Genomic DNA, 23,110 nt, shown 5'->3' on the forward strand with positions numbered 1-23,110 from the left:
AGAGGTGGGTGTTGCTGACACCCTTCCTGGCTGGCAGGTCTCTTTGTGTACCCCTTGGACGAGGGCACAACTGTGGTGGGCTTCGAGGCGGCCGTGTCCCGGCGCACCGTGACAGTGCAGATCAAAGACAAAGCCAAGATGGATGACACCTACTTCAACAGCTGCAGCCTCCCCCCTGGAAGAGCTGGTGATGGAAGTGGTGAGGGGGCTGAGGGTGTTTTAGGGAGAAAAGGAGGGGAAGGGGAGTGGGGAGGTGATGGGGGTGGCTGGCTGGTGTATGCTGCTGCACCAAGGGGGCTCCTTTTGGGAAGATGAGGGGTTGTGGTGCTCGTGCCAAAAGTGTCAGTCTTATCCATCTTGGAAAGCACTGCTGCTTCTGGGCAGCCAAAGGAGTGATGCAGAAGCTGGGGCTCTTTAGAGAAAGCTGATATGTGTGCATTGGTGGCGGCTTTGGGTGTTTGATCCAGGGCTGGGAGTTGTGGGAGGCCTGGAAAGGAGTATTTTCCATGGTTGCAATACCTGGCATGGTCCAATCTCTGTACAGGAAGGCTTATGATGGATGAGGACCTGGAGAGGATTGTTTTTGTGGCCAACCTGGGTATGATTCCTCCCCTGGAAAGTGTCTCCATCTTCATCAGCACTTCTTCTGAGCTGCAGACACTGCCCAGCGGGGTGGTGAGGGTCCTTCTGCCAGCTGTGTGTGTCCCCAGGGTCCCCCAGCCCAGCCTGGAGAATGCCAGCAGCTTTTCCAGCCACCAGCTCCAAATGTATGGAAAACCACGGGGTGGGCTCTGTCTGGGATTGATCCTGGGGCTGCAGGAGGCTGGAGAGTGGCTGCAGTCTTTACCTCTGGCAGACCTGCAGTTCCTGGGAGCATAGCACACGTTGACAGGGTTTATTTGGATTTATCTCACCATCAGGGACAAGCACCCCTGTGGATTGGGGAGCCCAGAGCAAGGGAGCAGGTTCTGCCTGGCTCAGCTGCTGGACAGTGAGCCCACCAACCCCTTCGAGTATGAATTCAGCTTCCACCTGGAGATCCGGGGGCCATGTTTGCTGGCAGGTAGGAGCACTGGGGCTGCCCTGCTGCACAAGGCTGATTTATCACTTCCCCAAGGCAATGTCCACACTCCTCCTCCTCCTCTATGTAAATCTGTGTTGGCAACTTAACTGTGCTGGGGTGGATTTACCAGCACAGGATTGATGCTAACATGGGTTCCTGTCCTCTACTGCCTTGTCATCCCTTCTCCCTGGTGTCCCCACCCTCAATCCCTACTGGCACCTCGTTTTCCCTGCAGGAGTTGAGAGCCCCACACACGAGATCCGAGCAGACGCCGACCCCTCAGCTCGCTCTGCCAAGAGCATCGTGATCACACTGGCCAACAAACACACCTTCGACAGACCCGTGGAGATCCTGATCCACCCAAGTGGTAGGTGGGCTCTGCTTCCCCTCTGCTGCTCTTGCCTCTTCCTGAGATCCTCATCTGTAGCTCTGGAGACAGCTGGATTAGTGCTGGTTTTGCAAATATTGTCAAGGTTAGGCTTCCCGGGAGGTAATCCTGGCCCCTCTCAGGGTTTTCTGAGCTCTCCAATCTCACAGGGGTTGCTGTTTTCCCAACCAAGGCTGCCTGCATCTCTGCCAGGCCCAAATTGTAGCCACAGCTGTTCTTCACACAATTCTCTGCATTTACAGAGCCCCACATGCCCCACGTCTTAATGGAAGAGGGTGACATGACCCCCGCAGAGTACGAGCGACACCTGAAGGGGAAGAATGATTTCATTAAAGGCACTAAGAAAGACCCCAGTGCCAAGAAAAAGGTGAGAAACACAAGCTGCAGGTGTTAGCTGGGGCTTTCCATGGACTGGAGCTGAGCTAGAAGATGATTCCATGTTTCCAGCATCAGATATTACACTGTCCCAGTGAGACCTGCAGCATCCTCCCTCAGAGAGGGGCTTGTGTGGAGGAAGAGGGGGAAATTCAGCAGTGCTGCTGATAAACTGAGAGGGGAAGGAGCTCTGAGATGGTTATTGTGTGTATAATTAGTGCTAGTCTAGCATAGCATAATTAGAGAGGTGCATTGTGATAGTATTAAGGGTATTATAATTATTGCAATGACATAGAATAAAATATTCTTTTAATTGCTCGGTAAATGTTTACTGTTTCTGGGTAGCTGTCAGAGAGAAAGAAGTGATCTTCCTGGGAATAATGAGCTGAACTGAAGACAAGGTAGGAGAGACTTCTCTTTGTTCTGCTGAGCAGCAAAGAGAAAAATATCTGTGCTGGGATTTGTGCCTCGTCTTCCAGCAGTTCTGAGGGAATGAGTGACAGCCCAAGTCTTTGGTGTGCCTGGGATCAGCGGAGAGGAGCAGACAGCTCAGAGCCCTCTGGATTTCCAGGGTGGGCGTCTTCTCCTAAGGGACAGGTCGTGCTTGTGTGGCCACAGCTGGGGCTGACAGTGTCAGCTCCTGTTTTACACAGTCAGGGCTCTCCTGTGTGCCCAGGGATGCTCATTTCCCCCTAAACTCCTTCTCCACGTGTCTGATCCTGGGTCTGTCTTGGCAGAGATCCCTGACCTGCTGCAGGGGTGTCTCCCTGTGCTGCTCAGATTTCTTCTTTCACCAAAGACTTGTCAACCCTCCTCTCCTCCCTTCCCTTTGCCCTCCACTCTCTCTGGCAGGGCTGGGACTCTGCAGGCGTCTCCTCTAATTGTGTTCAGCGTGTGGCAGGTGGAACGAGATGAAACTCCCACGCTACGCCTCGGATGGCTCCCTAATTATTTCTGCACATTTAGCATGTCAAATTATCTAAGGGGGGATCATTCTGGAGACATTTCCCTGCAGGAAAGCCACCTGTGCCCCAGGAGGACTGGGAAACAACTGCAGGGAGCAGAGAAAATGCCTGGAATACCTGGGGTAGATGATGGGCTGGAATTGCTGCTGCCTGGAGCAGGACATTGGCCACTTCTTGGCTTAAATTAAATTAGCCCAGAAATTTCAGCGGTAAATGATAAGTAATTCTCCTCCCTTTGTTTGTTATGCAAAAAGCTTGGATGCTGTCAGCTGCAGGTTGGTGGGGATGGATGCACACTGGAATCAACTTTACTCAACAAAATCTGATTAGTTTACTGTAATTGGATAATGGGTGATGGGAACGGAAGGGAGGTGAGGAGATGTTTTCTTCTCTGGCTAACCTGTAGCAGCTCCACTGAAGCTGTTTACTGAAGATTTGCCTCTAAAATTCCCTCCAGTCAGTGAGAAATCCCAAAGTATGGGCTCATCTTGATTGCACAGGAAATTTGTGTCATGGATACCCAAGAGCATTCCAGGGAGTTCTGTGGATAGGTCCGGGGCCACGATTCAGTATTTGTACAGAGACAGCAAGAACCACTCTAGTCTGGAATGTGATAAACTGGAAAAGTTGTGAAAGAAAATAATGTCATGTGGCTGGAGGAAAATGGAAATGGAAAAAGCCCCTTGATTTCTCAGCAGCTGATTAATTTATGATTTCCCTTCTACCCATTAGCATAGAAAGGAAAGGCAGGAGGATGAGTGGGAGCTTGGCTTATTCCTCTGAGTGGGACCTGTCTTTTCACTGGGTCAGAGAAGCTGTGCTCAGGCAGAGGAGCTGAATGCAGAGCTTGTGTGTGTGTGTTGAGCCACAGGGAGTTAGTGAGTTTTAGAAAACAAAGGTTGGTCATCAGCTCATAAACTGAGGAATGTGACTCATGGCTGGAGAAAACAAGCCCAGTTATCTGGGATCTGGTTTGCTCCCTGTGAAACCAAAGAGAAAAGCAGCCAGAAAGAGGAGAAAAGAGGCAAACAAAGCCCCTGAGGATCGAGCTGCTGTTGAGGAGTTTTTTCCCCACTCAGACCCAGGGATGAAAGGCCATGGCTGGGCTGATGTGGGGTCCTGGAGCTCCCTGCAAAGCAGCTGAGGCCATGAACCCGTTATTGCTTGATACACACGTAACAGCACATTATAAACCCATCACAAGAGTTTTTTACCAGTTTTATTTTATCCCATTTGTAATGAATACTTGAAATAGAAGGAGAGAAAATGCAGAGAGCAATTGGAGCTGTGTGCAGTGCAGAGATCATGCGGGTTCCTATCGAGCCGTGGCCAGAGCAAACGGCTCAGCTTTCCAAAGCCTTTCAATCCCTACAAAGAAAAGTGATAAAAGAAATGGGCAGAAAAAGCAGCAAACCAGAGGCGACAGGAATGAATTGGAGTGCTGAATGCAGCAGATCAAGGGCTGCATCTCACACTTCATTAGTGAATGACCATGGAGAAAACCTCTGGTGTGCCTCGGTGGGATGCTAAGCTGTGCTAATGAACCAGGTTTTCGGGAAGGATCTAATGAAATGTTTGGAGAATCAGATTTGCAAGGTGCTGGGTAGGGCGAGGTATTTTGATTTATTTCTCCAGGCTTTTACCTGAGTGTGCAGTTTCTCCATATAATCCCTGAATGGTTTGGTGGAGAGGACCTTAAAGCTTATCTTGTCCCATCCCGTGGGCAGGGACACCTTTCAGTATCCCAGCTTGCTCCAAGCCCTGTCCAGCCTGGCCTTGGACACTTGCAGGGATGGTGAATACTGTGGGTATGGACAGAACAGGACATCTGGATATTGGCCCACCCTGGTGTTTCACCTCTGAACAAGCAGATTCTGGCCCACAAAAGGCCATGTACCTGCATTTTGAGCCCTGCTCTGATTCCCTTCAAATTGAAATGGGGTGGAGAAATCAACCTCTCAAAATCAACCTCTGGAGCTGTCTGCTGCTTTCTTTCAGACGGAAATCATCAGGAAGAGGCTGAACAAGGACATCCCCCACCACCCTGTCATCATGCTCAACTTCTGCCCTGACTTGAGGACTGTGCAGCCAGGCCTCCGGACAGCCCAGGGCGAGTTCATCTTCCTGGTGGAGCGCAGCAGGAGCATGAGTGCTGTGAGCATCAGCCGTGCCAAGGTACCTGCAGGAAGGGAAGCACCTGCCTGTCAACAGGGATGAGTGAGAGAGCAGTGGGGGTGCTGAGAGCATAACTGTTCATTATCAGGGCATGGGGGGTAATTATAGGCTGCATTTCAGTCATCTCAACCATGGTGCTCCTTTGGTACCTGCAACAAAGGTGACTCTCCCCTGTTCTCTTCTGCTTCTTCCTATCAGCATGTAAAATGTAAAATTATTTTCTTTCCCTCTCTTGCTGGCATGTTTTGTGCATCCTTTTTCCAGCTCTCCCTGTGTCCAGAAGGGCTTTGGGTGATGACTGCCTAGGAGGAAACCTCCAGGGAGCTCCAAGGCGAGCAAGGTGCTGACCATGCATTAGGAGAGGTTTTTCACATCTCTGTGAACACACAGAAATGATTTAAATATGAGACATCCCTTTTCCAAACACAAATAGCCACCAGCAGCCTGGTGGATAGTTATGGGAGTTGTGTCAAGAGCTCTGAGTACAAAATAGCATTGTCAGGATATTTTGTGGGTCTGAGGTTCCCCTGTCAGATGTGGCTCTTACCCAGAGCCAGCCCTGGTGCAGGACCCTGCACTTGGTCTGCTGAACCTCATGAGGTTCCCACAGACCCCCTCCTGAACTTGTCCATCTTTTAGCACATCTCCTTTCCCATCTGTCTCCAGTTTCCATGGGAACTGCTGAAGAAGGACAGACACCTTCAGCAACAAGGATTGGGATGCTGGGGAGCCTGCAGATGGCTGCAGCGCATCCCCTGGGATAGGGAGGCTGTTCCCAAGGGGAACAGGATATCTCTGGGCTTGTAACCCCTTCCCCCAGCACCTTTAGCAGTCTGAGAATCTTTTCTCAGCATGGATTTTTGCTTTCCAACTGCCAGCATGGCTGGGTTTGGGCACCACAGTCTCTGCAGCCTCTGTGGAGGCTGGATTGTCCCCTGGGGATGGGGACCTGCAGGATCAGAGCCCTTCTCTGATTGCTCCTGAAATGGAAACCCCATCTCAGGAGGGCTGTAGAAACAGGAAAAAAGCTGTTCCCCTTCAGGAAAAAATATTTTGAGGGAGATTTTGGAGGAGATACCTCAAGGGAGAAACCCACTGTCCCTCTTTTGAGTGTTCCATCCTTGTTTGTCACTCACAGACACCAGGGACCTTACAGCAGGAGCTGTTGTGAGAGGGTTTGGGTGGGTTTTGGTTGGTGGAACCTTCTGCATCATCCTCAGCTGGCTGGATGCATGGCATGACAGGTCTTGGAGCTGTGCAGCCTCAGGATGCACTCAGGGATGGGGTGGAAGGGCCTGTGCAGAGCAGGGGGGCACCTGTCCAAAGCAGCTGGAGTGGAAAATTCAGGGATTTAAATTTCCTGCAGCCAGCTCCTTTCCCACCCTGATGCAGCCAGGGAGAAGAGCCAGGCTGTGATGGTGCTCGCTGGCAAAACTGCACTAATAACTGGGAATTGACTTTTCTAGAAGCAAACATTCCTCCTTATTGAGTTGCCATAAAGCTATGGAGTGCAACAGGATCAAGATCAATATTTACCATAAGAAGCAATAAATCTTTCTGCTTGCTGAAATAGCAAGCAGGCATCGGTTGCCCATTTTGGGAAATGCTTTAAGAGAAATATTTGGAAATTTGTATTTTTTCCCTTGTAATGAGTTCCAAGATGGGATGTCAGCACTGAGATCTGGAAGAGCCAGCATCCCGGGAGCCATCTGGGAGCAGTGGTATAAATATATCCTCGTAGGTTTGAGATAACAGCTTGCATTCAAGTACTCCAGAGCCTGTTAAAGGGCAGCCCTGCTCTTGTACATTATTCCACTGATTTTCAGTGCTCCAGCTCTGAGTTTTTTGCTGAGTCTTACAGGCTTTGGGAGCCTGTAAGGAGGAGCTTTTGGGATCCCTGCTGGACCCAGGCAGGGAGTTCGCTGTGTCCCTCTGTGGTCACTTGGTCTTTGCCACTGGTAGGACATCTCAAGGAGGAAATTCTTGCTCGTTTGACCTTGGCAGCTCCTCCAGGGGCTGGCTGGAGGGTTTCTGCTGCCCTGGCAGACTGGCAGGAGTCTGCCTTGATCAGCATTTAAATAGAACTGAGCTGCTCCTGAGCACTTTGCTTTACATTTTGCTTTAAATAAACACTTTGCTTTAAATGGGTCTCCTCTCCTGCCACATAATTGCTCCTACAAGTTCAAGAGCTCCTTAAGCAGCTCTTGCCCAGTTCCTGTGATCACAAGCTCTGTCCTGGACTTGTCCACAATACCACTGTGACAATTCAAGTTGCTCTTGCCTTATGTAAAGCCCAGGAATAGACACATTAGATAACCACCTCTGGTAAAGAAAATAGCTTAAATCTGTTGTCTCCCAGTTATTTTAATTGAAGCCAGCTATGAATACAAGAGAATTGGGGATGGGGGAGGCTTTTCCTTTTGTGTAACTTTAAGCTGTTTGTTTATTTTCTGCAAGTTTAGGCATTGAGATGCATTGCGTGTCGCACTTCTCAATTTCACACTCTGCTTCTCACCCACCAGCTCTGTGCTGCAGCACTGTGTTGCCAGCACAAATTGAATCCCTTAAAAACAAACAGAAAAAATTGTTCAGTTCTTTGTTGTCCTTTTTCCCAAAGACTTCCCATTTTCCTCACTGCTTCATGTCCCAAATATCATCAAGGGACTTTGAAAAGAGCTGGGTCATATGGAGGCATGGGAAAGAAGCAGTTGGTTTGTTGTCAGGTGAAAGTGGGAATCAGATGGGATGCTCTGGGCAGAGCTTTTCCTGGTGAAGTTGGGGCAGCCAGGGAGGATCCAAGTGTTCTGATGCCTGTTTGCTTTTTACCCCTCAGGATGCCCTGTTGGTCATTCTCAAGAGCCTGATGCCAGCATGTCTCTTCAATATCATCGGGTTTGGATCCACCTTCAAGACCCTCTTTCCTGTCAGCCAGGCCTACTGTGAGGTGGGTGAACCCACAGTTCACAGAATCACTGACTGGTTTGTGTGGGGAGGGACCTTACATGCCATGGGCAGGGACACCTTCCACTATACCTGGGTGCTCCCAGCCCTATCCAGCCTGGCCTTGGACATTTCCAGGGATCCAGGGGCAGCCACAGCTTCTCTGGGCAACCTGTGCCAGGCCCTCACCACCTTTAAAGTAAAAAATTTCCTTATAATACCAAATCGAACCCTGCCCTTCTTCAGCTTAAAGCTATTCCCCCTTGTCCTGTCACTCCGGGCCCTTGTCCAAAGTGTTTCCCCTGCTCTCTTGGAGCCCCCTTATGCACTGGAAGGGGCTTTAAGGTCTCTCCAAAACCTTCCCTTCACCAGGATGAGCATCCTCAACTCCCTCAGCCTCTCCCCTGGCTCTCCTTGGTGCTCAGAGGGTGCTGGTGCTGACAATTGCCCTGTTCCTTTGGGCAGGAGAGCCTGCTCATCGCCTGCCAGAGCATCAGGAGGATCCGGGCTGACATGGGCAGCACCAACCTCCTGTCCCCCCTGAAGTGGCTCCTCCGCCAGCCCCTCCACAGGGGCCACCCCCGGCTGCTCTTTGTGCTGACAGCCGGGGCCATCAGCAGCACGGGGAAGGTTCTGGAGCTGCTGCGGGACCACTCCTGCTCCACCAGGTACAGACTGAGCCCTGCAGGGCCAGGAGCTGGCACAGGCTGCCATGTGCCTTCCCCTGAGCACAGCTCCCTCTCACAGACGTCCCCACTTCAGAGACAGAGGCAGGAGAGATTGCTGCTATGAGCCATGGGAGAACCTCAAAGGGTTTGGAACGAATCCCAGAAGTTCAGATGCTTTTTAAACAATCAAAAGCAGGATAATTGAGCTGACAACTTCACAGCTCTCGGCTGACGCTTCCTGCTAGGAGAGATTGACACGCCAACAATCTTCCTCGCTTTTTTTTTAATATTTTTTTTAAAGCACATCTGGGGCTGGCCCCAGCTGCTTCCAGGATGGGGCTGTGCAGAATTGAATATGCTGAAAGGCAGCAATGTAAAAAGCAGCTAATTGTGCACAAGCTCCCAGCCTGGCTCCCCAGCCCTGATCACAGGCTGTTCTGGTTTCTCCTCTGCCTCTTTAAGGAGCACAAAACATGAGAAAAATGTAAGAAATCCTGATTCCTCTTCCATCTCTCAGACTTTGGAGTTATCAGGGAAGCTGCTCTGCGGGTTTGTAACTGCACAGAGGTGTGGTTGTTTCCCACCCCTGGCTCCTGCAGGACTGGAAGGGTTAAATGCAATCAGAGCTGGAGCGTGGTCTCAGTGACCCTGGAACAGAGAGTGCTGGGCATGGACCATCTTAAAAGAAGATCAGAGCCTTATTTAGGAGGGGTGTGAGGCTAGCCTAGGATTTGCAGGCAGCTGAGGATTAAAACCCTCCAAGAGAAAAGCCCCTTGTGCAGATGCAGTTTGCTGCTGAAGGTGCTTTCTTTCTCAGCAATCCCCTGCCCTGCCCAAATGCCACATCCCACCCATTCCCATCCTCCTGGCTTCCTGGCACATCCATCCCCACCCAGCACTGCCCTCCCTGCCTGCCAGGGCTCCAGCTCAGCTCCCAGCCTTCAGCCCAATTCAAATCCTGATTCACAGACCTGGCAGTGGGGGGGAGCAGCCTCACCTGGTTTGATCATCCTTCCTTGAGAAAATGTTTATTTTCATTGCAAGCAGAGATAATTACTGGATCTTTAGTGCTATTGACCACAGCCAGCAGGGAAAGGAGCTGAACTGAGAGCAAAGCAGCTTGTTTGTGTTTGCAGAGGAGGGGAAGGCTGGAGGTCCTGCTGGGAACCCCTGAGTGTCACTGCTGAAGGCTGCTCTTTGGGGAAGGGATTTGGGGTCTGCTGAGAGGAGGGGGCTGGTGGTTCACAGAACCCCAGAATGGTTTGGATTGGAAGGGACCTTAAAGCTCATCTCATTCTGCCCCCCTGCCATGGGCCAGAGTGCTCCAAACCCCCTCCAGCCTGGCCTGGGACACTTCCAGGGATCCAGGGGCAGCCACACCTTCTCTGGGCACCCTGTGCCAGCACCACCCTCACAGGGAAGAATTTCTTCCCAATATCCACTCTAACCCTGCCCTTTTTTGGCTTAAAGCAATTCCCCCTTGTCCTGTCCTGTCACTCCATGACCATTTCCAAAGTGCTTCTCCAGCTCTCTTGGAGTCCCTTTAGGCACCGGGAGGTTCTCAACCTTCCTGCCACATGCCTAAAAGAGGGGCTGGTTTATTCTGCTGGACACAGCAGCGGCATGAAGCCAGAGGGAGTTTCTGCCTGAGGGAGTGTGTGAGTACACGGGGCTGGTGGATAGCTTTTCCTTTGGATCCTGATTCTCCCTGTCCCTTTGCAGGTGCTACAGCTTCGGCCTCGGGCCAAACGCCTGCAGGAGGCTGGTGCGGGGTCTGGCTGCCGTGTCCAGGGGCGTCTCCGAGTTCCTGGAGGAGGGCGAGAGGCTGCAGCCCAAGGTACAGCCCCGCTCCCGGGGCTCGGAGGATGCTCTGCCTCGGCGAGGGGGAGGCCACGGCTCCCGGGGGGCTCATTCCCCATCCTGGCCCTGCCTGCCCAATCCCCCCGCAGCAGGTGGGCCAGCGGGAGGGGATGAGAGCGCACCTCGGTGTCCGGCGGCCCTCGGAGGGAGCGGAGGGTGCGTTTGCCTCCGCCGGGGGCTGGGGACCGCGGTGCTGCAGCTCTGCCTTCAAAGGCAGCGGCGAGGGCAGTGGGACCGGCATCAAAGCAGCCAATTAGTTTTGAAGTCGGGCTCAGCCCTGGCGTTGCTCAGGCGAGAAGGACTCGGGGTTGGAGCGAGAGGAATGCGCTGTGATGGCGTTGCTTGTTAAGCTGGCTTTAAAGCCTCTCCATTCCCTCTCTCCCCGTGAAGAGTAAAACCGTGTGCTTGAAATCTGGCATAGGGATGGCTCTGTCCCTTGGTGAATGCAGAGCCCAGCCTGTCACCTGCTGCTTGACTAAACCCAGAGAGAATTGGGTCTTTAGCTCCTAAATATCTCCAAAAAGCCAGCTTCTACCTTCTTGATCTCTCAAGAAGGAGTTCAGCAACTCCACCCTCTGCAGGAGCCTGGAGCACACAAAAACCTCTCTAAGACAGAATGGCATCAACATTTCTGATGTAAATTAAAAGCAGAGACAGTGAAGAGAGAGGTGTTTAATAAGAACTATTAATAAGAGCTTTGCAGGCTGTGCAGCTCAGTGCCTTCAGCAGTCTGAGGCGTCAATTAATGGCCTTATAAAACACAGCCTGGTGTGTCTTCCCGAGCCTGTGAAAATGCAGGGAACAATGGGGAATATTTGAGCTGTTCTGTCTCTAAATCTGGTGTTCAGTTCCCTTGGCATGCAGGGAAGCTCATGTAGATGGCTCCATGGGAGATTTGCCCATGAGGTATTCACGAATATTGGTCTTCTCCACATGTGTAACTGGCAGAGCATTGCTGATCTCTGGCAGTGGCTTGTGCCAGCAATGAGCTGTTCCAAAATTATCAGTGTATGAGTGCTGGGCTCAGGACAAGGGCTGGGGCTGGGGCTCAGACCAGTGAAGGCTGACAGCATATCCTGGTGCTAGAGGGGAGCAAGGGATGCTGCCTCACATCAGAGAAAGATCCCTCAGGCCGTATGCACCCACCTTGCTCTGGGCTGGCAGTGTGTGTGAGATCAGCCCTGTGCTCCATCACTATCTGCTCATGGTAAAAATCATGGAATCATGGAGCCATTTAGATTGGAAAAAACCAACCATTACCCAGCTCTGTCAAGTATAACTGTGCCAGGGAGATGGGGGTGCTGGGATGGACATCAGAGTAGACTAAGAGGAAGCAGAATGTCAGGAGAGGGTAGGAATCAGCTGATGGGACTGTTAGAGGGAATGTTCCCCTTCCCTGCAGCACATGGCACATGCACCATGGCTCCCACTGTGTCCAGCTGGTGTTGAAGCTCTCCCCTGCCCTTTGCAGATGATCAGGTCACTGAAGAAGGCGATGGCTCCAGTCCTGAGCGATGTGTCCGTGGAGTGGGTCTTTCCTGAGAGCACCGAGGTCCTGGTGTCCCCTGTCAGCAGCAGCTGCCTGTTCCCTGGTGACCGCCTGGTCAGCTACAGTGTCGTCTGTGACACCTCCCTGTACCTGTCCAACCCCAGAGCTGTGAGTCTGTCCCAGGAGCGGGGGTGTTGGGGTGTACACAGCACTCTTGGCTCTGTGCATGGTCAGGGGGTGTCCCCTGCTTCCCAGCTGTGTCCTTAAGGGAGGTGATGGGTGGGACTTTGGGGGGCTGTAGTGGCTGAGGGTGCTGGTCTCAGCTCAGGTGGACAGCGACTGTGGTGGGAGCTGTTCCCTCTCTGTGCTTCCCCCCAGGACAAGAGGCGGCAGTACAGCACGATGCATTCCCAGGAGTCGGGCAGCTCTGTTTTCTTCCACTCCCAGGAGGAGGGAGCAGGCTTGGAGAGCTGGAACCACTCCAGAGACTCGGAGGGGTCCTGCCCCACTGAGCGCTCCCCCGAGCACCTGGGCGTGGGCAGAGACCCCGGGGGAGAGTCAGACACGGACACAGGTCAGATTTTTCTCTCTACATGATGCCCTGTCTCTCTAATCAAGCTCCTGTCACTGCTCCCCCATTTTTTTTTGCCTGATTTACACGTCTTCAGCTGCAAAGAGCTGGAGGAGTTTGCAGGAGAGATGACAGATCTCCTGAGGCTTGAGCAAGTCTGTTTGGTTTGGATGTTTTATCCAAACCTGTCAGGAAATCAAGGGAAGCCCTGGTGAGCTGGGTTCCCTGGAGATTTTCAAAGCATCTTTAGCTTTGGCCACATAATTATTTACAAGCTTCCCAAGCAGTGTGAGGAGGAGTGGAGTGAGCAAATGGGTAGCTCTGCTAGACCATCCCTGTACCTGCAAAGCAGCTTCCCAGTCAGGAGAGGGGGAGAATGGATCCAAAGCCCTCTCCCCAGGGTGTCACTCCTCCCCACCACAGCGTGCCTGGGTGTTTGTTTCAGCAGCATGTGGCATAAAGCAGCTGGTTGCACCCGGAGCTGGGGAAACCTCTGTTACTCATGGGATGTTCTTCCCTTTTGTTCCAAGAGGATCTGTACTGTGCATCCCCTCAAACTTGTCAAAAGCAATGAGAAATCGTGTCTTTCCAAGGCAAATTTCAGTCTTGCTCTGACAGGAGCGTGTCTGCACTAATTAAATTTCATTAGTAAACCTTTTGTCTTCTCCAGGGAGGTTTGGGGAAATGCAGTCAGGCTTTTTTTGGCTGAAAACTCCTCAGACAAAACCTTCCCAACCTGCTCTTTTGACATCCCCAGGAATTTTGCGTTTCTATTTCCTCCTGTGGTTTCGTTGCTTTGCCTAAAACTTTGCAGGGCTGAGTGTGCCCCCATGAGCTTTGGCAGGACCTTGGTGAGGGCTCCCTGCCTCCCACTGCTGGCTGCTCCCAGGGTGGAATGGAGCTGATTCCTCTCTCCCACCGTTCAGGAATGGATGTGAAGGCTCTGTCCAGGAGACGGGCGTACAGCACCACCCACATCTCCGAGCACGAGCCCCGCAGGAAGGTGCCCACGGCCAGCGACCCTGGCACTGCCCTGGTGAGGAACCCCCTGAGGAAAACCCACCTGCAGGACCTGCAGCAGCTCAGCCCCGAGCCCTGGCAGGTGGATTTCCAGGTAGGTGATCCCCTGGGAGGCTTTGCCTGTAGGTGGAAGCCAGCAAGGAGGAGGAGGAAAATATCAGGTGGATGAGAGCCTGAAGGAAAGGGCCTGACTCACACTAGCCCTAAAATATTGATATAGATAATAGATTCAGCTCTGCAGCACATCCCAAACACTGGGGAAATGAGCTGAGCAGGGAGCAGAGTGCCACCCTGATATCCCTGATATCCCATCCTCATATCCCATAGCAGTCCCTCCCCATGGGAACCTGCTTTTCCCTGCTCCCCTTCCCTTAACAGCCTATGCTGCTCCTCTGGTCCTTCTTACCTCCCTACAATTTAGGATTCAAAGCTGCCCATGGCTGTGGCACTTCTGTGCCTGGCAGGGAAAAGGAATTCAGTGCCAAAGCAGATTCCCAGCTGGATCCATTGCCTTACACAGCATTGGGATGAGATGTGTACCTGTGTGATGATGATACATCTGCTGAACAGGGTTTTGTCCCCTACCTGAAGCAGGTGGAATTTGGGCAGATTTTTCAGCTGATCTTTGGGAAGGATAGGGATAGTTTTCTCTCATCCTTGGCATTGCTGGGATGCTCTGCTCTGCAATCAGCATCTGCAGGGCTGGGAGGACCAGCAGCACTTGTGTTCCCATGGAAACTCAGAGCAGGGACTTTCATTTCCCCTCTTCTCTGGGTTAGAGATCACTGGTTGAGGGCTGGGAGGGGAGATGAGGGGGCAAAGGGGAAAGCAGGGCCAGGGCTCCAGAGGGAGGGATGAGACCTCTGCCCTCAGGCTACAGCAGTGAGGGTGGTGAACATAATCCAAGACCAAGAACAAGCAGCTTTTAGGGGTACTGGCAGCATTCCCTGTATTGAGAAGGTCCCCAGAGCATCCTCCTGCCCTTGTTGTGTGGGCAGGGGTGGAACTGACTCCCTTCTGGGGGGCAGTAAATGGTTAACAGCATGCAGCATGCTCTTAATTAAATGCAGCCTGGTTTTGCTATCCCTCCTGCTGCCAGGGCTCCCAGCAGCTCTCCCAGCTCCCAGTCCTGCTGCCAGGGCTTGACATTTTCAGGGGTGTGAAGCCGAGCCCTCAGCTCATCTCCACGCTTGCCATGCTGGGAAGGAAAGGTCAGCAGCAGCCATGGGCAGCTTAAACCCCAGCTCCATTCCCAGCTGGCTTCCCCTGGCTGGGAGAGAGCTCAGGCAGGAGAAGGAGCAGGTTTGGAACAGAAAGGGTCTGGCAGGATGTGTCAATATTAGCTTGGTAAATCCTGCCTGGAGCCACCTGGTTCCCGGTTTTGCTGGTGGTGTCATAGAACAACAAAATTTAGGTGGTGGTGGAAGTCATATATGTCTGTCACTCAGAGACCACTCTCCATTCTTCCATCCACTACTTTCTATCACCTCTGTTCTTTGCTGGTGATGTCCTGGGAATATAGAGGGTGTCTGTTAGATGGATCTTCCCACAGCCCTGGGGACAGGGATGAACCCAGACCTTGCACAGGGGAGCATCTCTGTGGAATGTGGCACCAGAGGTGCTGGAGTGGGGGATTAATGGTCTTCTGAAAGAGGAGAAAGAGTGTCATAAAAAAAAGAAAAAAAAAAAAAGAGAGATAAAAAGATAAAAATTCCTTTCTCCCATCCCCTGCACCTCTCTCCTTTCGTTACTAAGCAACTGGTCCTTGATCTTTCTGTCTCTCTTCTTTTCTTTGGTTCCCAAGCGAAGTCATTAAAATGTCTGGAGGGATGAAACTCATATTTCACCTTCTGTATGTCTGGGGAAGGAGCCCCTGGGGCCAGGGTCCCTTGGGGACATCCCAGGGTCTGGTGGGGAGCTTTGTCTGGGCACAGATCCCAGCCAGGGATGGGCAGAGGGAAGGACCTGGGTGATGGCATCCCTCACAGGGGTTGGGTGGGGACCAGATGGGATCAGAGGGCACAGAGCAGGCCCATGCAGGGATCAGAGGGCACAGAGCAGGTCCATGCATGGAGCAAATGGGATCAGAGGGGACAGAGCAGCTCCATGCATGGAGCAGATGGGATCTGAGGGCACAGAGCAGGTCCACACATGGAGCAGACAGGACCAGAGGGCACAGAGCAGGTCCATGCATGGAGCAGATGGGATCTGAGGGCACAGAGCAGGTCCATGCATGGAGCAGACAGGATCAGAGCAGGTCCATGCATGAAGCAGAGGGCACAGAGCAGGTCCATGCATGGATCAGAGGGCACAGAGCAGGTCTGTGCCATTGCCTGCAGCCAGACCCAGCTCTAACCCCCGCTCTGCTCCCAGCCCCTCCCGGCCATCCCGCCCGGCTCTGCCGGCAGGATCCGCGGCTCAGGCGCCCGGCGCCCCGCCCTGCTCCAGCACAGCTGTGTGTCCTTCTGCCACGGCGCCACCGCCCCGGACGGGCTGCAGGAAGCCATCAGGAGCCTGCGCTCCTCATCGGACAGCCGGAGCCCCGGGGATGTGGGTGAGTGGGAGAGGGAGGCATGGCCAGCCTCGCCTCACCCTGTCCGTGCCGGGGTCTGGTGCCATTGCATCGCACCCCGTGCCACCGTGTGACAATTGGGGAGCATTAATTATGGTTTTGTGGTGCCAGTGGGGAATTCAGCTCCCGGGGAGGTGATTAATGCTCCTGCTCTCCCCTCCCTGCAGAGGCTGCCCAGCATCCATCCTGTGAGACAGAGACCTCCTCCGACTGGGAGCCGCAGGACCTGGATATGGGCGCTGCCTGCGGCTCCCCGCGCTCCCCCAGGGCCCTCTGCAGGGCACTGGTGAAGGGGCTGAGGAACAACGAGCCGGTGCAGTGGGAAGTCACGTTTGACATCCACCCTCTGTTCCGGGAGCGGGAGAGCCACGAGGATGCTGACACAGACCTGTGGAGTGAGACCTTCCACCACCTGGCAGCCAAGGCACTCATCCAGGACCTGGAGCAGCTCGCTGAGAGGGAGTGTGAAATCGAGCATGGTAATGCACAGCTGGCTGCAGGCAGACCCTGCCCGGCCTCGGGAGGGCTTTCCAGCAGTCTCAGCAGCCTCTGGAGTGAAAACAAAAGCTGCTGGTGGTGAAATATTAGGGAATGTCTCACACAGCTCCCAAATAACGTCTCCCTTCAGCTGCCCTGTGCTCTTCTGCTTCTGCAGCCTTGCTGCACATGATCATTCCTGAACTCATGTTCCTTCCCACTCCTCAGAAGCAGGGGTTGGACTTCATGGTCCTTGAGAGTCCCTTCTGACTCAGTATGTTCCATGATTCTGTGATCCCTCTGCTTCATGCATGAGGTAACATGGTTATTTTTAAGGAGTTGGTCACTTGGAGCTGGGAAGTGACATCCAACTCCAGCAGCAGCCACACATCACTGCCATGGGCCACACATGTCAGCCCTGTCCTCCATGAGGTGCTCTGGCCTTGTAAAATAACAGCAGGAGCAGCAGTAGGCAGAGTTTAGAGAGATAAAGGGATGCAGCCCCAGCTGGGCATGGATCCCAGCATGGGGGTGGGTATGAGGGGTGGGGGATCCCTTGGGGCCTGTGGATTCTGAGCCTGCTGTCCCTGTGTGGCAGAGTCTGGGAGCTGGGTGTGCTGGGTGTGAGGAGTTGAGGAGCCCTTGGGGCCCATGGACTCTGACCCTGCTGTCCCTCCTGTGGCAGGAGCTGGGTGTGAGGGGTGGGGGACCCTTGGGGCCCATGGATTCTGACCCTGCTGTCCCTCCTGTAGCAGGAGCTGGGTGTGAGGGGTGGGGACCCTTGGGGCCCATGGACTCTGACCCTGCTGTCCCTCCCATGGCAGGGTCTGGGCGCCGGTTCCAGCTCAGCGCTGTCCACACCAGCAAGGCCTGTAACATCATCAGCAAGTACACAGCCTTCGTGCCTGTGGACCTGAGCACCAGCTCCTACCTGCCCACTCTGGTCCAGTACACCCACACAGGTAATGTGGGGCTGGCACAGGGGTGGGACCTTGTCCTGACAGGGGAGGTGTCACTGGGGAACTTCTCTCAGGGCAAACGCTGTGAAGCCGCAGCACAATTTGGCACCAGATCCATACCCAAGGCCATGGTCAAGCTCTTGGTGGCACAAACCTCTTCCTGTGGCCAGAGAAAAGGTCTCCTCTGAGGCTGGATACCCAGGGATGATCAGAGAATCACATAATGTTTTGGGTTGGAGGAGACCTTACAGCTCATCCTATTCCACCCCCTGCCACCATCTCCACTAGCCCAGGCTGCTCCAAGCTCTGTCCATCCTGGCCTTGGACATTTCCATGGAGGGAGCAGCCACAGCTTCTCTGGGCAACCTGTGCCAGGGCCTCACCACCCTCATATCAAAGAATTTGTTTCCAATAGCCTATCTAAGCCTACTCTCTTCCAGTTTGAAACCATTCCTCCTTGTCCTGTCACTCCAGTTCCTGACCGAGCTCATTCTGTGGTTTCATTGCCATCATGCAGTGCCAGTCTCTAAAACTGGTCATTCTCTTCTCTCATGCCAAGGGGCAGCATCCAAGCAAAGCAACCAGAGGAAACAGAAGAGTTCAGGAAACAGAAAGTATCGTGGCTGTTCCCATGGACATCCTCAGTCAGCATGTGGCCAGAATGGAGACCTCGGATTGAACAGCATGAGTAAGATTGCCTGGGGTTTTATCTCCTTCCTGCTGTTAGAGATCTCAGTTGTGGCAGGCCATGGCAGACCAAGGCAGGCCCTTGCTAGGGCCCCGTGGAGAGCAGAGGCCTAAAGATAGGAAATGCCAAGTCATGGCAAGCCCCTCTCTTCTACCTTTCAGACCCCAGCTTATCTCTCTGTAACCCCATAGGTCACTTTCCCTTAACCCCTGCTACTGGACAATTCTGGATACCCCTGTACCCTATATAATGGGTTGTTTTAGCCCATTCTGATTTGAGGAGCCATTGCTGGAACCCTTCACAGATCCCCAGTACAGACACCACTGTGGAACTCCAGAGCTGCCTTCTCTCTCTCTGTGTCTGCCAGCCAGCCAGCAATGCCTTAGCAAGCAAAAGAGCTGAACTCAAGAGAGCTGACAATCACTAAAGAGCTGATATCCCTTATGCTTGCTAGAGGTAGCCAGGGGCTGAGAGCTGCTCGGGTTTCAGGCACTGTGTCCCCAGAAAGGACTGAGCCATCCAGCCTGTGCAGCCTGGGGCAATGCTGCTCTCAGCAGGAGCCTGGGACACTCAGTGGTTTGGGGACACCTTCTCTGGTCTTTTTAAATCCTGCCTTCCCCTTTGCATACGGTGCTCACCAGACTCGTGTCAGGCTGGGGCTCATCTCCTTGAAGGGCGAGGAAGCTTCGATTTCCCCAGAGCCCTGACAGGGCAGGGGTGCTGCTGGCAGCGCTCAGGAGTTAATTGGCAGCCGTAGCGTGGGCAACACGCAGGATGAAACGAGTGTAATTAGAGGCAGGGGGGATGTGAGACACTCGCTTGTCACCAAATCCTCCACTAATGAAGACGAGTTGGATCGGACCTTGTCTGGCACTGTCAGAGCTGGAGCTGAATTACAGAGCCCCGGAGAGGCTCATTAACCCCATCGTGCCGTGGGAGGGAAGGTGCTGGCTTTGGCTGGGTGCTGTTGCTGATGTGTTTCCTTGATTGCAGATGCTGAGGAGAGGAGCCCCTCACCCTCCAGCACCCCATCTTTGTCTGCCTGGGAGCGCTGCCGTGGCCCTGAAGGTAGGGAAAGAGCTGCTGGCACTTTGTGCAGCTCCATCAAATCCATGGTTTGGGCTTCTGCTGAGTTTTGGGGAATTTTATACAAATTTATTACCTAAAACTAGGCTTGCTGTAATAAACACATGCATCCCTGCAGCAGAGGAGTTGAGCTCTGGGCCGGGCTCATTCTGAGGTGAAAAGGATGGAACTCGATGTGGGTTTTGGTATAAATCTCCCCCAGGTACATTTTTAAAAGGTATAGGAATTTTTATTATTCCTATAGGAAAAATGAGGGAAGGGAAGAGGAAGAGTTTTGCCAAAGATTCAGCAGCCAAACAAGCCAGAACGTTGATTCTGCTCCCTTTTGCTCCCCTGTAGCACCTTGTAACCCCAGCACTGTGTTTCTCCCCAGGGCCTCTCCACAGCCTGTCTGCTTCCTCTGCACAAGCCCAAAAATCCATTGAGAGGCTCTTTGCTGCCAGGTATGAGCCAGCTCGACCTTCCTCTGACCCCAGCAGGTGCCTTTCACCTGTGTGGGTGTGATGTGAACACAGGCCAGGGGGAGAGGAGGGACCCAAGGACAGCAGCTGGAGCTGGGGCTAAGCATGGTGCCGGTGTCTGGGGAGCAGGGATGGTTTGGAGGTGGGGTGGGTGTCAGGGTGAGCACAGAGGTCACAGACACCTTTTCATCCTTTCACAGGCTGACCCTCAATAAAACCATGCTGCTGGTTCGAGCTGCCAAGGGCTTCATGGGTAAATCTCCAAGCAGAGGGAGCAAAGCCAGCTCTGAGGGTGACAGTGAGAGCATGGACTACCTTCCCCTGGTGAGCAGCTCCTCCCTGGGTCTTGTTGGGGTTCTGTGGTCACTGCAGGGGAGCAGAGGAGGATCCCTCCCAAATTTTCCTCCTGCTGCTTTTGTAAACCACGTCCAGTGACCTGGTCAGAGATAGAGAGCTGTTTCACCCTTACATGCCTTTTTCCTGAGCTACCCACAAGTGGTTGGTGCCAGAGCTTCCCTTTGTGCCCACCATCCCTTACAGGTGTCCCTGCAGCTGGCCTGTGGTGCCTTCCTTCTGAATTCAGCCTTCTGTGACGCCGTCAACATCCCCATGGAGAAGCTGAAGTGGACATCACCCTTCACCTGCCACCGCCTGTCCCTCAGCCCCTCCGGCTCCTACAGCAGCAAGAGGAGCAGCTCCTCCTCCTCGGAGCCCAAAGCCCTGAGCTGCCCCCGGCAGCTGCTGGTCCCCAGCGGGCAGGGGAAGGGCCCCATCGCTGCAGACCCGGCTGGGGGAGCAGTGCTGAGCACGGGCCGCCCTCGGCACCTGTCGGGCAGCGCTGCCGAGAGCATCTCCAGGGCGCTGAGAGCCGAGCAGGAGCAGGAGCTGCGCCCCCCGGCCATCACCATCCGCAGCTTCTCCTCCCCCGCCGACAGCCGTGCCTGGGACGCCGAGGGCGGCCCCGAGCTCCAGGCTGTGCTCTCAGACGTGGAGCTGCAGCAGCAGACGGAGCCCGAGGGGATGCTCTGGGCCACGGCGGTGGCCCTGGCCTGGCTGGAGCACAGCTCAGCCTCCTACTTCATCGAGTGGGAGCTGGTGGCTGCCAAAGCCAGCCTGTGGCTGAGCGAGCAGGACTTCCCCCAGGGATCCAGCCTGGCCACGGTGAAAGCTGCAGCCCAGCAGCTCTTTGTGCTGCTCCGGCACTGGGATGAGAACCTGGAGTTCAACCTGCTGTGCTACAACCCAGGCAGTGTGTAAGAGGAGGAGGAGGGAGGCTTGGGCAGATTGCTGAGGGCACAGGAGCAGGGATGTATCCTTAAGGAAATGCCTCCAAGGAGCTCAGCTCCTCTGCTGCAGGAATGTGTGTGTTTATTAGAGCAAACCCTGCACACACAGCAGCCTGGGCTAAACCCTGCACTCAGCAGTCAGGATTTTGCCCTGGAAGGGAACCCACCACTGCCTGCAGTAGATGCCTTTTATTTTCAACTAGATCAGCACTTCCAGCTACAGCAGTTCCCTCTGATTCTGGTTTCTTCTGGTCCAAGCCCAGTTTCCAGGGCAGATCTTGTGGCCTGCTCCACTTTCCCTGTCCTTGCTTAGATGCCTCTTCCCAGCTCTGAATCACTGCCAAGCCCCCACTGCAGCCCCTCAGCCCCAAATCCCTGCTTTCCTGAGGCTCCTGCCATCTCAGATGGCTTTCAGAGAAGGCAACATGCTCATCTCATGGGTAAAAGGGAATCTGGGCTGGGGATGAGCATGTGAAGAGCAGCCCCGCTGTCACAGCCAGGAGGATCGAGCCCAGCCAGGCCAGTTGGAGGCTGCGACCAAACCCCATCCCATCCACACAGTGCTGGGCTCCTTCAGGCTCTCTGCAATCCCAGCAGGAGTTTGTGAGGTCCCTTGCAGCCAACGTGTGCCTTTGGAGCTTCACAGGCAGAGCCAGGGTGCCCGGGATTGAAGGATCAAGTGCCTCCAGAGGGAGTTGTGTGCCACTGTCTCCTGTGGAGCCCACCTGGAACCCACTGCCTTCTGCTCCCCGCCCTGGCATGTAGCAGCCTTGCCTGTCCCAGCAGGCTTCTGTCTCGTGTCTGTGTGTCTGGGGGTGACACAGGAGGGAAACCTGTGCTGGGGACCATGAGCACCCCTGTGGCCTCTGCTCTGGTGTCACCTCTCCAAGGTCCCCAGGACTGTGAGCATCCCTCTGGTGTCTGCTCTGGTGTCACCTCTCCAAGGTCCCCAGGACTGTGAGCATCCCTCTGGTGTCACCTCCCCAAGGTCCCCAGGACTGTGAGCACCCCTCTGGTGTCTGCTCTCAGTGTGGCCTCTCCAGGGTCTCCAGGATTATCTTTTTGCTCCCTGCTCTGGTTTCACCTCTCTCGGGTCTCCAGGAGCTTCCCTCTGGTCTCTGCTCTCCGTGTCAGCTCTCTGGGTTCCCCAGAACTCGAGCCCCCCTCCAGTGTCTCTTTGATGTCCCTCTCTGAGGTCCCCAGTGTGGCAGTGCTCAGTGTTGCTGTGGGTTTGCCGGCCGGGTGCCTCGGCACAGTCGTGTTCTCTGTTGTTGCAGAAATGTTGTTGTCCCAGTAAATCACAGCCTGCTCTACTTGCCAGTGTGAATCCTTTGTTTTGGGGTGGGTTCTTGGTGGGTTTCCCTGGGGCTACCCCAGCTGCTTGAAGCACTGTGTGACTGTTGAGTAAAATAGCCCCCAAAAAACCCCGTGATGATTTTAATGTGTGAGTTTAGGTCTAAGTTTTAGAGGGGATGAGGAGCTTCCTTCCACTTTTGGGGAGTTGTGTTTTGCAAACCCTGGATTGCACAGCATTTGGTAAACTGATGCATCCAGGATTTTAAAACCCAGGGGAAATTTGGTTTGATAATTCTCTGAGGCAGAGATGGAGCTGAGAAATCTGCTGTCTTTCTCTGCATAGTTTAACCTCTCACATTGGTCAGTGCAAGGAAACAGGAATCCTGCCTTCATCCCACACCATTCTTAATTAGTGTTGTAATCACAGGAATTGGTAAAGCAGCCATTGTGTTTTCCAATCCAAAGCAGGACATGGGAGCTCTACCATCCTTTATTTTCCCCTTGGCAAGCAAGGACCCCTTCAGATGCCTCCTGCTTTTGGTGACCTCTCTATCTATACATGCATCACATAAAACAGACACTTCTAGCCCAATTTCCTCCCTCTGGACTCCACCTCCGGTCACGGAGCAGATCTCAAGAAGGGATTTGGTGTCTCCAGCCCCAGCATCTCCAGAGGCCCCCTTAGAGCACCCTCTTGGCATCCGAGGGGATCTCACCCCAATAAGTATTTTCCATAAGGAAGGGCACTCCGGTGCTGTTGCCGGGGTGACC

General features: G+C 53.7%; 1 protein-coding gene across 5 annotated transcripts in view; it reads left to right on the forward strand.

Moving 5' to 3' along the window:
• Window positions 1-22,356, forward strand: part of VWA5B1 (von Willebrand factor A domain containing 5B1) — a 29,734-nt gene extending 7,378 nt beyond the window's left edge. For 2 of the 5 annotated variants that reach the window (XM_074558737.1, XM_074558735.1), the window contains exons 4-23: window positions 38-199; window positions 545-767; window positions 921-1,063; window positions 1,299-1,430; window positions 1,694-1,818; window positions 4,790-4,966; window positions 7,800-7,910; window positions 8,372-8,574; window positions 10,297-10,411; window positions 11,906-12,091; window positions 12,302-12,497; window positions 13,421-13,608; window positions 15,888-16,068; window positions 16,254-16,565; window positions 17,388-17,525; window positions 18,082-18,210; window positions 19,204-19,278; window positions 19,670-19,739; window positions 19,958-20,081; window positions 20,298-22,356. In XM_074558737.1, the coding sequence (XP_074414838.1) occupies window positions 38-199; window positions 545-767; window positions 921-1,063; window positions 1,299-1,430; window positions 1,694-1,818; window positions 4,790-4,966; window positions 7,800-7,910; window positions 8,372-8,574; window positions 10,297-10,411; window positions 11,906-12,091; window positions 12,302-12,497; window positions 13,421-13,608; window positions 15,888-16,068; window positions 16,254-16,565; window positions 17,388-17,525; window positions 18,082-18,210; window positions 19,204-19,278; window positions 19,670-19,739; window positions 19,958-20,081; window positions 20,298-21,014 (3,707 nt within the window). In that variant the 3' untranslated portion in view covers window positions 21,015-22,356. The remainder of the gene's footprint in view (window positions 1-37; window positions 200-544; window positions 768-920; window positions 1,064-1,298; window positions 1,431-1,693; window positions 1,819-4,789; window positions 4,967-7,799; window positions 7,911-8,371; window positions 8,575-10,296; window positions 10,412-11,905; window positions 12,092-12,301; window positions 12,498-13,420; window positions 13,609-15,887; window positions 16,069-16,253; window positions 16,566-17,387; window positions 17,526-18,081; window positions 18,211-19,203; window positions 19,279-19,669; window positions 19,740-19,957; window positions 20,082-20,297) is intronic. The other 3 variants (XR_012583762.1, XR_012583763.1, XM_074558736.1) reach the window with 3 other exon arrangements.
• Window positions 22,357-23,110: the final 754 nt, after the last annotated feature.

The sequence above is a fragment of the Zonotrichia albicollis genome, chromosome 25, assembly GCF_047830755.1.
Source record: "Zonotrichia albicollis isolate bZonAlb1 chromosome 25, bZonAlb1.hap1, whole genome shotgun sequence".
Taxonomy (NCBI): domain Eukaryota; kingdom Metazoa; phylum Chordata; class Aves; order Passeriformes; family Passerellidae; genus Zonotrichia; species Zonotrichia albicollis.